Source organism: Oncorhynchus nerka, linkage group LG7 (assembly GCF_034236695.1).
Source record: "Oncorhynchus nerka isolate Pitt River linkage group LG7, Oner_Uvic_2.0, whole genome shotgun sequence".
Lineage (NCBI taxonomy): Eukaryota > Metazoa > Chordata > Actinopteri > Salmoniformes > Salmonidae > Oncorhynchus > Oncorhynchus nerka.
In genome coordinates, this window is record NC_088402.1 from 39,877,436 (window position 1) to 39,891,994 (window position 14,559).

The 14,559-nt window shown below is 41.6% G+C and overlaps 1 protein-coding gene across 1 annotated transcript; it reads right to left on the minus strand.

Moving 5' to 3' along the window:
* Window positions 1–6,727: 6,727 nt before the first annotated feature.
* On the minus strand, window positions 6,728–13,314 carry LOC115132745 (vesicle-associated membrane protein 2-like). The gene is made up of 5 exons (XM_029665477.2): window positions 12,956–13,314; window positions 11,846–11,963; window positions 10,306–10,464; window positions 7,354–7,405; window positions 6,728–7,124 (listed from the first exon to the last, which is right to left on the minus strand). Coding segments are annotated over exons 1-5 (348 nt in total). The 5' UTR covers window positions 12,958–13,314; the 3' UTR covers window positions 6,728–7,107.
* Window positions 13,315–14,559: the final 1,245 nt, after the last annotated feature.

Sequence of the window (14,559 nt, forward strand, 5' to 3'; positions counted from 1 at the left end):
ATTAAATTGATGGAATTAGAATGGAATGAATCTTATGGTGGTCCGAAGGTCAGCCATGTTGGTCAGGGAGTTGGTCAACCATGGTTTGCCAGTGCTGTGATAATATATTGTGTAAAACAATGTATGTGAAGAATTGATCTGCTCTGTATTATGTGTTAGCCAGACAGTTTTAGAGGAATGATTCTGTTCATTTATTTAACTGCCAACTATTCAGTCAATCCACAGCCATACACTGGCTGAAATCAGTTGATGATAGTACTTAGACAAGTTGTACTTTAACAAGTACTAATATTGTATAATAGCTTTCCAAGAAAATGATCAGCTTTCCAAGAAAACAGAATCTGAGACATCTATGGTCTGTTTTCATATTTTTGTTGGCTATTTATACAGAAAATGTGTATAAAAGCCGTATAAACTGTATTTTATAATCATGACAATATTTTAGGTTGACCTTAATTCCGTTAAATACACGTCTTATACATGACATGCCTTTTATTTTCCTGCATAAGTAAAAGCAGGAAATGCATCACCTATGCCTCTACTGCAGTGGTTCCTAAACTCGGTCCTCTGGACCCTAAAGGGGGGCACATTTTTGTTTTTGCCTTAACACTTCACAGCTGATTCAAATGATCAAAGCTTGATGATTAGTTGACTATTTGAATCAGCTGTGTTGTGCAAGGGCAAAACCTGCACCCCTTGGGGTCCAGAGGACTGAGTTTGGGGAAACCCTGCTCTACCGCCATTCATTCTATTTAGACTGGTGTTGGATTTCTCCCTGACCAAGATTACTTCCATTTTGGCCCCATTGTGGAACTTTGATGGATTATGACAGTTCGCTGGTAATATATGATTTCTATGGATAGATTGTGGGTTCTATCTGCAATATTAAAGCTGATCTGCTTATTTGTGGATTTTGATGTGTGCTTGGGGTTATTGTCTTGCTGGAAGATCCACTTGTGGCCAAGTTTCAGCATCCTGGTAGAGGCTAAAATGACCTGTTACTGGGTGAGTTCATGATGCCGTTGAAGTTTTATCAAAACGATGGATTTCAGCACAAAATAAAGCTTGCCATTACACAGGACATACATTGGTATGAGGTAAGCATTAAGAAATGAATGTATTGTTTAGTGTTGTGGCTTTGCTGGCATTCATCCCACTTTTTTTGTCCCACTAAGATTGACACGTTAAAATCACCACTGCATCGACTAGTTGATATTTGTAAAAAAAAAAGAAGAAAAAAAGAATGGGCTTTTTTTTTTTTTTTTTTTACAAGTATCAACTAGTCGATGCAGTGGTGATTTTAGCGTGTCAATCTTGGTGGGATGAATGCCAGCAAAGCCACAACACTAAACAATACATTAATTGCACTATAGCGGTGACAAACGGTACCCACAAACTGTTAGGGCCTACATAAAGCTGTCCCAACACCTTACCACTGCTACACCTGGCTATCAGCGGAGCCTTGTCTGGCAGCGAAACAGTTCATTCTGACTCATTTACTGCCTTTAAAAAATACATAAATACATAGCTGATATGGTTGACGTGCTTAAACAAATGTGGTTTATGCTGACAATTGAGATGTACAAACTGGCATAAGGGGACAACAAGCAGGTAAGCGGCAATCCATCATTTCGATTAAGACATTAATGAGCAAGCTAGGACGGACGTAGTCAATATAACTATTTGTTCAGCACTTTTGAAATGCACAGCAACCGAATTCAGAACATGGGCCGTTCTTAGTGTTCTCCCTGTCAGAACCATAATATAAATAAAGTTGGCATATAAGCTGACGATGAAAGCTCTTACAAAATTTGATGATTACCTTTCTCAAAAACAGGTTATAGGCTACATGTGCACCACCAAGTCAGAACAGTAGGTGAAATGAAGAGGTGAAACTAGACCAAATTATTATGGTGAGGCACATGGGTTACTAACAGCTTACTACACAACATTCACGTAGTATTACTTTCTTAGCTACAGTCTACATATCTCCCTGGCATATTACATCATTGATGCAGCAGCAGACATTTTTGGATTCACCTTGTGCTGTACTCACTTGAATAGGAAGGTGGCGCGGTGGTCCTTCATGGACAAATTTTGTCAACAAAGTCTGGTGTTCTCTGGACTTATGGTGCTTTCAAGACAACTGGAAACTCGAGAGAAAAATTAAGGCTGAATCATGATGATGTCAGTGATCTTCAGGTCGTAGCTCAAGAAAAAGGCCCGAGTTCTGAATGTACAATTCCGAGTTGGATGAACGATCAAAACGTATTTTCCTAGTTGTAGCTCGTTTATCCTGAGTTCCCAGTTGTCTTGAACTCACTAAAGTCAGATTTTGCAGTTCTGAGTTGTTGTTTTGCACGCAGTAGAAATAATGCTTCATTGACAGCATAGCCCATGTTTATAATTTTTAACTAAGAAAAGAGACCCTTAATCTTAGATTTAGCCACTGATTCCTTCCAAACCTCATTGTTGAATTTGAGATTTCCAACTTGTTGTGTGATGTTTATGTCCAATGGCCGATGAGCACCGATACGTTTAATCTATCATTTATTTTCATTATTTCTCTTCATATGACAAGGATTAAAAATGATTTGCCAGTAGATTGTCGACTTGACTTCATGATGATGACTGCTAGCTAAGATTTTGAAAGTATGATGTTAACATGATCAGTCCAATCAAAGCTACTGTAGATATGTCATTTGATGTCATTTTATCTGTGGCCAATGACCTTGAGCCTTCTTGGATGGACACTTCTAATGTAACTATGGCAGCACCCAAGGGGCTTGAATTTTCTAGCTCTACCCTTGGCGGTGACATCGTGTCCCCATGAGTGACAGAACACTGAGCCAATCACGGCGCAACACTCCATATTTTCAACTGGCTTGCCACACCACCACAGAAAGCACTGAGCTAGACTGAAACACCTGCATTTTGGAGCTGCCTTACTCAAGAAATCAAAAAAGAAACCATGTTTGTATGCAGCTTAATTAACTCAATGAAATATATATTTTTTTACATTGTTTGCAAACTGATATGTGACACGTATTAATGCCAAAATAACATGCAAAACAGGAAATGTGGGGCTCGGGAAATGTGCAAAAAATGTGGGGCTCAAAACCCCCACCTGCCTTGAACGACGGGTCGCCAACGATGCGGGAGCACTCTTGTAGTTGCATCACGTTAGAACCCTATATAAAAAGTTAAAGTAAGCGATGCCTGGCTTGCTAGCAGAAAAAAATGTTGCAAACGATTACAGCGTGGCTGTTGGTAGAATATAGTCAGTTTATGATTCTGTAACCTTTTTCGTCCGATTCCGACTAGGAATTGTCTAGACACAAAAATCTATTTCCCAAACTGTAAGCATGATGCATGGACATGATGTAGTTAGTCAGTGTGGCGTTCTCCCAGGTAGGGGCCTGCGCCCGCCATTCAAATAGATCAGTCCTGGGAGAGATCCTTTGGTGCCACCTAGTGGCGTAATGGCGAATGCCTATCAAGTTGGCTAGGCGATTAAAAAGCTTTGCAATTGATTTAGGCAGGCTACCAAATGTGACACTGCTGCGCCACTTATTTCTCTCTGGAGTTGTTCCTTTGCTCTCTATAATAGCCGAAACTAACTGGCTGGCTAACACGTAATAAAGAGCAGATAAATTATTCACATTCATTGTTTTACACAATATCTTATTACAGTACTAGCAAACCATGGTTGACCAACTCCCTAACCAACATGGCTGACCTTTGGACCATCATAAGATTCATGACCATTCTAATATTCGTATTCCATCAATTTAATTGTTGCATTATTTCTAATCCTCCTTATTTGGAACTCAATCATTTCTCATATCCTGTTGTCTTTCTTTACTATTATTTTGCCTTTTTATAGTGAGATTAGATTGGGGGGAGGTATACAGGTCTTAACAGAGAGAAAAAGACAAAGGACATGTGGATATCTAAAAACAACTATAATACCAAACAAATTGGTTAACATGACAAAAAATACCTGTCATATTCATTTGAAAAACATAGAAGTTTTGGGGGGGATTCATTCAACATGGGCCAATCTAGGGGTTCTCATTGGTAACAATATTAATTTACCCATTTGTTCCAGCTCTATTCCTTTCTCCATGTTGTAGCGCCCTCTGCCTCTTTGTTTCTCCTTAGCCCCCCCCCCCCCCCTTTCCCCCTTCAATATACACTACCGGTGAAGACTTTATTCAAGGGTTTTTCTTTATTTTTACTATTTTCTACATTGTAGAATAAAAGTGAAGACATCAAAACTATGAAATAACACATTTGGAATCATGTACTGTAGTAACCAACAAAGGGTTAAACAAATCAAAATATGTTTTATATTTGAGATACTTTAAAATAGCTACCCTTTGCCTTGATGACAGCTTTGCATTCTCTCAACCAGCTTCAAGGTAGTCACCTGGACTGCATTTCAATTTAACAGGTGTGCCTTCTAAGAAGTTAATTTGTGGAATTTCTTTCCTTAATACGTTTGAGCAAATCAGTTGTGTTCTGACAAGGTAGGGGGGGGTATACAGAAGATAGCCCTATTTGGTAAAAAAAACAAATCCATATTATGGCAAGAATAGTTCAAATAAGCAAAGAGAAATGACAGTTCATCATTACTTTAAGACATGAAGAACAGTGAATACGGAAAATTTCATGAACTTTGAAAGTTCGGGGCGGCAGCGTAGCCTAGTGGTTAGAGCGTTGGACTAGTAACCGGAAGGTTGCAAGTTCAAACCCCCGAGCTGACAAGGTACAAATCTGTCGTTCTGCCCCTGAACAGGCAGTTAACCCACTGTTCCTAGGCCGTCATTGAAAATAAGAATTTGTTCTTAACTGACTTGCCTAGTTAAATAAAGTTCAAAAAAAAAAAAAAGTTTCTTCAAGTGAAGTTGCAAAAACCATCAAGCGCAATGATGAAACTTTTGCTGGTGACACTCTCAGTGATTTATTTAGAATTTAAGACACACTTAACCAGCATGGCTACCACACAGCATTCTGCAGCGATATGACATCCCATCCGGTTTGGGCTTAGTGGGACTATGACCCAACACACCTCCAGGCTGTGTAAGGGCTATTTTACCAATAAGGAGAGTGACCTGGCCTCCACAATCCCTCAAACTCAACCAAATGGTTGGTTTGGGTTGAGTGGACCCCAGAGTGAAAGAAAGGCAACAAGTGCTCAGCATATGTGGAAACTCATTCAAGACTATTGGAAAAGGATTCCAGGTGAAGCTGGTTGAGAGAATGTCAAGAGTGTGCATAGCTGTCATCAAGGCAAAGGGTGGCTATTTGAAGAATCTCAAACATATTTTGATTTGTTTAACACTTTTTTTGGTTACTACATGATTTAATATGTGTTATTTCATAGTTTTGACGTCTTCACTATGGCGTGGCGAGAATCCGTCTCCACACCACGTGCTCTCACCACTGGTGTCCCCCAGGGCTCTGTTCTAGGCCCTCTCCAATTCTCGCTATACACCAAGTCACGTGGCTCTGTCATAACCTCACATGGTCTCTCCTATCATTGCTATGCAGACGACACACAATTAATCTTCTCCTTTCCCCCTTCTGATGACCAGGTGGCGAATCGCATCTCTGCATGTCTGGCAGACATATCAGTGTGGATGACGGATCACCACCTCAAGCTGAACCTCGGCAAGACGGAGCTGCTCTTCCTCCCGGGGAAGGACTGCCCGTTCCATGATCTCGCCATCACGGTTGACAACTCCATTGTGTCCTCCTCCCAGAGCGCTAAGAACCTTGGCGTGATCCTGGACAACACCCTGTCGTTCTCAACTAACATCAAGGCGGTGGCCCGTTCCTGTAGGTTCATGCTCTACAACATCCGCAGAGTACGACCCTGCCTCACACAGGAAGCGGCGCAGGTCCTAATCCAGGCACTTGTCATCTCCCGTCTGGATTACTGCAACTCGCTGTTGGCTGGGCTCCCTGCCTGTGCCATTAAACCCCTACAACTCATCCAGAACGCCGCAGCCCGTCTGGTGTTCAACCTTCCCAAGTTCTCTCACGTCACCCCGCTCCTCCGCTCTCCACTGGCTTCCAGTTGAAGCTCGCATCCGCTACAAGACCATGGTGCTTGCCTACGGAGCTGTGAGGGGAACGGCACCTCAGTACCTCCAGGCTCTGATCAGGCCCTACACCCAAACAAGGGCACTGCGTTCATCCACCTCTGGCCTGCTCGCCTCCCTACCACTGAGGAAGTACAGTTCCCGCTCAGCCCAGTCAAAACTGTTCGCTGCTCTGGCCCCCCAATGGTGGAACAAACTCCCTCACGACGCCAGGACAGCGGAGTCAATCACCACCTTCCGGAGACACCTGAAACCCCACCTCTTTAAGGAATACCTAGGATAGGATAAAGTAATCCCCCTCACCCCCCCTTAAAAGATTTAGATGCACTACTGTTCCACTGGATGTCATAAGGTGAATGCACCAATTTGTAAGTCGCTCTGGATAAGAGCGTCTGCTAAATGACTTAAATGTAAATGTAAATGTAGAAAATATTAAAAATAAAGACAAACGCTTGAATGATTAGGTGTTCTAAAACTTTTGACCGGTAGTGTATTAGAGACGTCCATACAGTCCATAAATGTGATAAACCCTCTGCACATACATTGGACTTTGAAGGGAAAACACACTTACAAATGGGGGATGAAGAGAGACAAAAAAGAGAGTTGGAGAAAGCGGCAACAACAGAATAGAATAGATACTTTATTGTCCATTTTACAACAGACGTTTATCGATTTGCTGTGACAATACCAAACCTGACACACCAACACACACCCACAATGTCTGGAGCAGCACAGCGTCAGCCACAGAGCAGCGCCGCCAGAGCATTTGTAGGGGTTAAGTACCTTGCTCAAGGGCACAACGGCAGAGAGCGACTGTGAAGAAAGAAGAGGGTGAGGCACTGCGCCAACGTCTACAAGAGCATGGTGGTTTTGGATGGAAGGCATCGGTTAAGAAGAGAGGGATGAAGGAGAGGAGGAGTAGAGGGAATTGAGGGTGGATTTGGCTTCATTCTGGTATCTTGTCTTGCGCTTGTTGTCCGTCCCTGAAGAGACCAGCTCAATAATAGAAATACACTGCAGGGGAGAAGATAAGAAAGAGACCATGTAAATATCACAGAGTAAACAGTTGTTTCCTACTTTGGACATCAGACTACTAGGCTACAGCAACACAAAATTACATGCGCATGTTGTTTCACAATTTCAGAAAACTGTCTAAACATTTTTCCCATGTGTTGTTTTGTGTGAGAATCAAGTGAAGCAGACTTCATCTGTAAGTGAAAATGTAGATATATATGGTACTTACAGAACACAACTCCAACACATATGACTCCTATGATTGCCATTATAATCATCATCTGAAAAAAAACAATATAAAGCCTTCAAATATACTGAAATATCAACCTTCAAATATATAAAACCACTTTCATATTCTCTCTAACACATTTCAATATTAAACCCGTTTAATAGCAAATTCTTAATCTATTATTGTTTTTAATCTGGAGAGAGCTGAATCTAAAATCCATTCAACGTTACTCTCTCATCATGATAGCTGTAAGTAACCTTGCTCTTTACATATACACTACCGTTCAAAAGTTTGGGGACACTTAGAAATATCCTTGTTTTTGAAAGAAAAGCACATTTTTTTGTCCTTTAAAATTACATAAAATTTATCCGAAATACAGTTTAAACATGGTTATTGTTGTAAATTACTATTGTTGCTGGAAACGGATGATTTTTATGGAATATCTATATAGGTGTGCAGAAGCCCATTATCAAATCAAATGTATTTATATAGCCCTTCGTACATCAGCTGATATCGCAAAGTGCTGTACAGAAACCCAGCCTAAAACCCCAAACAGCAAGCAATGCAGGTGTAGAAGCACGTTGGCTAGGAAAAACTCCCTAGAAAGGCCAAAACCTAGGAAGAAACCTAGAGAGGAACCAGGCTATGAGGGGTGGCCAGTCCTCTTCAATCGGCAACCATCACCCAGCGCTGGTCTCTGTAACAGCCGTTGATGGATATCAGTTGAAATGTCCCACGCCTGGAGCTGAGTGACTGATTTCCTTATTTGAGCTGTAATTAAGTAAAATCTTTGAGATTGTTGCATGTTGCATTTATATTTTTGTTCAGTGTATATTGCTCTCAGTTGCTTCTTTCCCATTGTTATTTACAATGTACAGTAGATGCAAAAAGGGCTTTATGAATACATTTAATTGATTGATTGATAGATAGATACCGATCATTAACAGATTAAACTGTCGTTCGTCACATAGGCTGGGATTCAAGCCAAGGCGTGCGTTATAAAACAGCGCACTGGAAATGTCACGGATCCCTCTGGAACTTTCATTGTGCACACCTGGCCCCTATTCCCACTGATTGTATTTGTATATATGTGCCCTTTGCTCACCATGGTGCTGTCCATTATTGTTACCATGTCTGCTGGTCGTGTGAGTACCTGTGCTGTGCGGTTTGACTTTCGTGCCCTTGTGGATTTCTTTGGGTTTCAACCTGTGTATACTTGTTTGTTTGGTCCTCATCCCCATGCCTTTACATGGCATACTGTAATTTGGGTAAAAAAAACTATAAAAAACGATTACGCATTCCTGCGCCTGTCTCCCGAATCATTCATACCAACGTGACAGGAAAGCCAACAATACACCTTTTTTAAAGGCAATTTCCCCAATATTCGTACCCGGTAAACAGATGCACATGTCAGTTCAAGAGTAAATTACCTTAAAAATACTGATCTATAACTCCCTTTTGAAATCCCAGCCATAGTATCAACAAATAGTACTAATGTGATACTGCTGCAGTACATCACATGGATTATGTGCCAAGAGGGTGTAAGCATTACTATGACACAACTGCAAGCCAATGACCTAAACAGACACACCTGGGTGATGTAGTTTATGCCTGTATGGCAAATAATGATTCGATTTCAGAGTGTGAGGTTAGCCGTCATGAATATTATATTAGAGCTGGCTCTGTAGAGCACAAGAGAGGAAGTAAATACAAATCAACTACGGGGCTGCAGATCAGATGACTGAGATTAGGAGAGAAACAAGTGGAGCGAGAGAGATATATGGAGGGAGTGAGGGGGAGGGAGGAATAGAGGAAGTATTAGAGTGAGAGGAAGAGAGGGATGAGCTGAAGGGGTTACATCACGAGTTCAGCCACAGCTGGGTTTTGGGTTTAATCTTGCATCACACTGTAATCCAGATTGGGGTTTCTAACCCCTCCCCCTCCTCAACAGACACACATGATTGGACTGGCAACGGGACAGCCATCTGTGCTCAAAAGCAGAGGCGGGGCGGGGGGTTGGTTAAGGGTTTATAAATTCATGCTGTGAGAAAGATGGATTGAAGGATAGTTGGATAGAAGGATCTACATTTGTTTTTATATAGCAAGGGCTCTATTCAATCCATATCGCGGAAGTTCAGCGTGATTGAAATGTAAAGGCAATGTTCCTGCAGTTAGCGGCTGCATTCGCGATGAAAAACGTTGCAATTGTCGGCTCAATCGGAAATGACCTTCACATTTATATTGCGCAATCTGTAAAGCTTCATTGATCCAGATTGAATAGAGCCTTAAGTGAGGTCACAGGAGAACAGAGCAAACAAAGGGCTAAAATGGTAGTTGTAAGTACGAAGAGTCACAAACTGGCAGTTATTCCTCCATGTACAGGGACATCATTGGTATAAATTGTCTGAGCACTGTGGAAATACCCCAACGCCTTGTCATAATATACAGCTAGTGTGTGACTGCCATGGTGTGGCGGCTTGCACTGTGGAAATACCCCAACGCCTTGTCATAATATACAGCTAGTGTGTGACTGCCATGGTGTGGCGGCCTGCACTGTGGAAATACCCCAACGCCTTGTCATAATATACAGCTAGTGTGTGACTGCCATGGTGTGGCGGCTTGCACTGTGGAAATACCCCAACGCCTTGTCATAATATACAGCTAGTGTGTGACTGCCATGGTGTGGCGGCCTGCACTATGGAAGCGTAAGCATAAAACAGCAAACTCACTTTAATTATAAAGAGTGACCTGTGTGAAGGTTGTATTACAAATTATTCCTGCTTGTGTGAAGAGTTGTCTGAGACCTGAAGACTTGTGTTAGCCCCGTGAGCTAAAGCCTAGGCTTTTACTAAGAGGGTTAACGCAGACATGTGGTGTGTAGGAGAACCGGATTTGAACCCAGTCGGTTACATATACACACAGACAGACAGACAGACAGACACACACGCAAACCTTGAGGTTTTTCCACCAGTACTTGTTCTTAAGCTTGGCAGCGCTGCTCTCAAACTGTGAGGCCCCGGCCTGCAAAGCATCGGCCCTGTCGTCCAGCTCCGACAGTCTCTGATCCCTCTCCAACACCTTGTCCACGTTCACACGCATGATGTCCACTACCTGTAGGGGACAGGAGTGGAATGGAGAGGACAGTCAACATTGTATTCTTGTTCATGAAGAAACCTACAGGTAATTGCCAAAATAAAGGAAGGACCAACATAAAGTGTCTTAATAGGGCGTTGGGCCACCATGAGACAGAACGGCTTCAATGCACCTTGGAATAGATTCTACAAGTATCTGGAACTCTTATTTGAAGGATGAGACACCATTTTCCCACGAGGAATTCCATCATTTGGTGTTTTGTTGATGGAAAACACTGTCTCAGGTGCCGCACCAGAATCTCCCTTAAGTGTTCAATTGGGTTGAGAACTGATAACTGAGACGCCAATGGCATATTGTTTACATCGTTTTCATGCTCATCAAACCATTCAATGACCACTCATACCCTGTGGATGGGGGCATTGCCATCCTGTGGGGGCGTAGTCAAGGTAACCAAAATATTAGCCTGCCCAGCAATTTTATAATTTTATGCATGACCCTAAGCATGATGGGATTTTAATTTATTAATTAACTCAGGAACCACACCTGTGTGTAAGCACCTGCTTTCAAAATACTTTGTATCCTTCACTTACTCAAGTGTTTCCATTATTTTGGCAGCTACCTATAGAACATCTGCAGTCGAGGCTAGCATTGCACCTAACAGTCGAGAAATCAATTCTTACCGAATAGAAATAATGTGAACTTTTAACTGCCAGTGTCACTAATGTACAGTAGACGGCGAGGAAGGGACAGAGTCGGCATTGCTCAATGAGAAGGTAATCAATCACGTCTTATCAGAATGTAAATATCAATGTCACTGTTACCCAATGGTCAAGGAATCAATTGACTGAGAAGAAATGATGTGAGCCTCCACTACAATTGTTGATGCCACGGGTGGTGAGGATAGTCAGCGGTCAAGAAGTGAGTTATTTCAAAACTAGTGCACCAACATCCAGCAAACAGGTGTAGCGTACAAACATAGGAAAAATCAGAATACCTGCATAGCACACGCTGGTTGAATGATCCGGTATTTCATTAGGAAAGTGTTTACCTCTATGGGCCCTCTTCATCCTCATTATTAGTGATTGGAAAGGATGTGTACACCTCATACAGATGACCAGAGAATATTCTCTGATCAATGTTTATGCCCTTGTAAACTCTCACTGACTCATCCCTCTTTTCTTCGACCATTCTTCCTTTTTTCATCCTCCCCTCTATCCATCCCCATCATTATCGTTTCATCCCACCTTCCACACGGTCTTTATAATTGTTCACTTCACATATAAGTATTCTGTACATTTTTGACAAATAAATGTTGTTTACAGGGCTGCCTAAATGAGTAATCGCACTGACATATCAAAAGATCAACACTTCAAAAATGGTACTCTTCTTTGAGTCTTACCTCGTCCACCTGTGCCTGCGTCTGCTGCAGTCGTCGGTTACTGGTGAGGTTGGGGGCTGGGGCTGGGGGGCCCCCTTCTCCCTCAGGGGCCCCCGGGGTTCCTGCGTCTGTGGTCGACCTGTGTATAGAGAGGCATTAACTTACTAACAACAACTGCCAAAACCGCACCAAAACTGGTAAGGAAAATGAATGATAAAAAGTATGTATTATGTATTTTTTGTGTACCTGTTTGAAATGTTATTGCATTGTCAGGAGCTAGTAACATAAGCATTTCCCTGCACCGGCATAGACTTTGATTTAATTTGATCTTGCTAAGCCATACAGCATAGTAAGTAGGCAATACTAGCAATGGTGTCTAAGTGAAGAATAACTTGAACTGCTGAAATAGCCCTCTTCAAACACTAAGGACTAATAAGCACACAGACTGAATGAATGCGAAATATATCGGCTATGGTAGAAGATGATACATGTGATGTTTAAACTAGAAAAGCCAATCATAGAGGCCTGTTCTCTCATCATGTCTGAGCCACATCCAGAGCAACCAACCACTCTGATTTGCTTTGGTACAGAGTCTGTATTAGACAGGCTTGATTTCCACTAGCAAAATGGAGAGAGATTAGAGGGAAAAAAACGTGAAGGCTGCTCTTTTCAAAAATTGATGAATTTTGCTCCAGATTAACAAACCAGGCAAGGTGCTGTATGCTAATTATTGAGTAGATAACAAAAACAACTAAAAATCATATATATATTTGTTTAAATATTACAACAGCTAGCTTCATAAAGAAGATGGATGATGAATATTGACTGAGTCATTGTGAAGGAGTCATTCTACTATTGATATTGTGAGACTGAGAGACATGTAGCCTAATATTCATTTGCAATAGGCCTACTTTCTGTGATATATTTTATGTTTGGGTAAACTATTCACATCCTAAAATGAATATATAACAGCAATGAACTATTTCAACAGATGTTTAGTCTTAGCAGTAAAACAATCCATAATTGCAATTAGTTGACACAACAATACAATTACTCTAACATCCTTAAATAAGCATTCAAAATCACACATATCATATACATGTAGCTGAACTAAAAAACACATTTACTCACATGTCGATGGTAGCTGCTTTATAATAATCCGCGGTGAAGGGGGAGTAGGGAGTGGGGGCACGAAAAAGACAGAGAGAGATACACTATAGCTACAGTATATTTGAGAAATTAGTACTATCCACAGGCACGGGAACGATTGTTTCAATACTCCGAAGAAATCCAGCCGGGTTCTGTCACTTTTGTCCAATTTCTAACAAACTCTGCGAGCCGACGCCTGTGGAAAATGTCGACGCGTCTTTGACGCACAAACTCGCAGTCTGTACACAGCGGTAGATATAACGGTCCCAAATCGATGGTTGTAAAAAAATATTCTGTATATTTTTATATATATTCTTTTTTACAACCATATGCAGTACCAGTCAAACGTTTGGACACACCTACTCATTCAAGGGTTTTTCTTTATTTTTACTATTTTCTACATTATAGAATAGTAGTGACCACGTCACAATAATGAAATAACACATATGGAATCATGTACTAACCAAAAAAGCGTTAAACAAAATATATTTTAGATTCTTCAAAGTTGCCATCATTTGCCTTGGTGACAGCTTTGCACACTCTTGAAATTCTCTCAACCAGCTTCATGAGGTAGTCACCTGGAATGCTTTACCAACAGACTTGAAGGAGTTCCCACATATGATGAGCACTTGTTGGCTGCTTTTCCTTCACTTTGCGGTCCAACTCATCCCAAACCATCTCAATTGGGTTGAGGTTGGGTGATTGTGGGGGCCAGGTTAGCTGATGCAGCACTCCATCACTCCCCTTCTTGGTCAAATAGCCCTTACACAGCCCACAGGTGTGTTTTGGGTCACCATCAAAGCACCCCCACATCATCCTACCTCCTCCTTCATGCTTCACGGTGGGAACCACACATGCAGAGATCATCCGTTCACCTACTCTGCGTCTCACAAAGACACGGCAGTTGGAACGAAAAATCTCCAATTTGGACTCGTCAGACAAAAGGACAGATTTCCAACGGTCTAATGTCCATTGCTCGTATTTCTTGGCCCAAGCAAGTCTCTTCCTATTATTGGTGTCCTTTAGTAGTGGTTTCTTTGCAGCAATTTGACCATGAAGGTCAGATTCAAGCAGTCTCCTCTGAACAGTTGATGTTGAGATGTGTCTGTTACTTGAACTCTGTGAAGCATTTATTTGGGAGATACAGTTAATTGACGATTTCTGAGGATGGTAACGCTAATGAACTTATCCTCTGCAGTAGAGGTAACTCTGGGTCTTCCTTTCCTGTGGCGGTCCTCATGAGAGACAGTTTCATCATAGTGCTTGATGGTTTTTGCGACTGCACTTGAAGAAACTTTCAAAGTTCTTGAAACTTTCCGTATTGACTGACCTTCATGTCTTAAAGTAATGATGGACTGTCATTTCCATTTGCTTATTTGAGCTGTCCTTGCCATATTATGGACTTGGTCTTTTATCAAATAGGGCTATCTTCTGTATACCAACCCTACCTTGTCACAACACAACTGATTGGCCCAAACGCATTAATAAGGAAAGAAATTCCACAAATGAACTTTTAAGAAGGCACACCTGTGAACTGAAATGCATTCCAGGTGACTACCTCACGAAGCTGGTTGAGAAAATGCCAA

Coding starts and splice junctions, on each gene's coding strand:
- LOC115132745 (XM_029665477.2), bottom strand. Junction 10,465..11,845: donor CGCAGGCACAGGTGGACGAG/GTAAGACTCAAA, acceptor TGTCCCCTACAG/GTAGTGGACATCATGCGTGT. Junction 7,406..10,305: donor ACTGGTGGAAAAACCTCAAG/GTTTGCGTGTGT, acceptor GTTTTTTTTCAG/ATGATGATTATAATGGCAAT.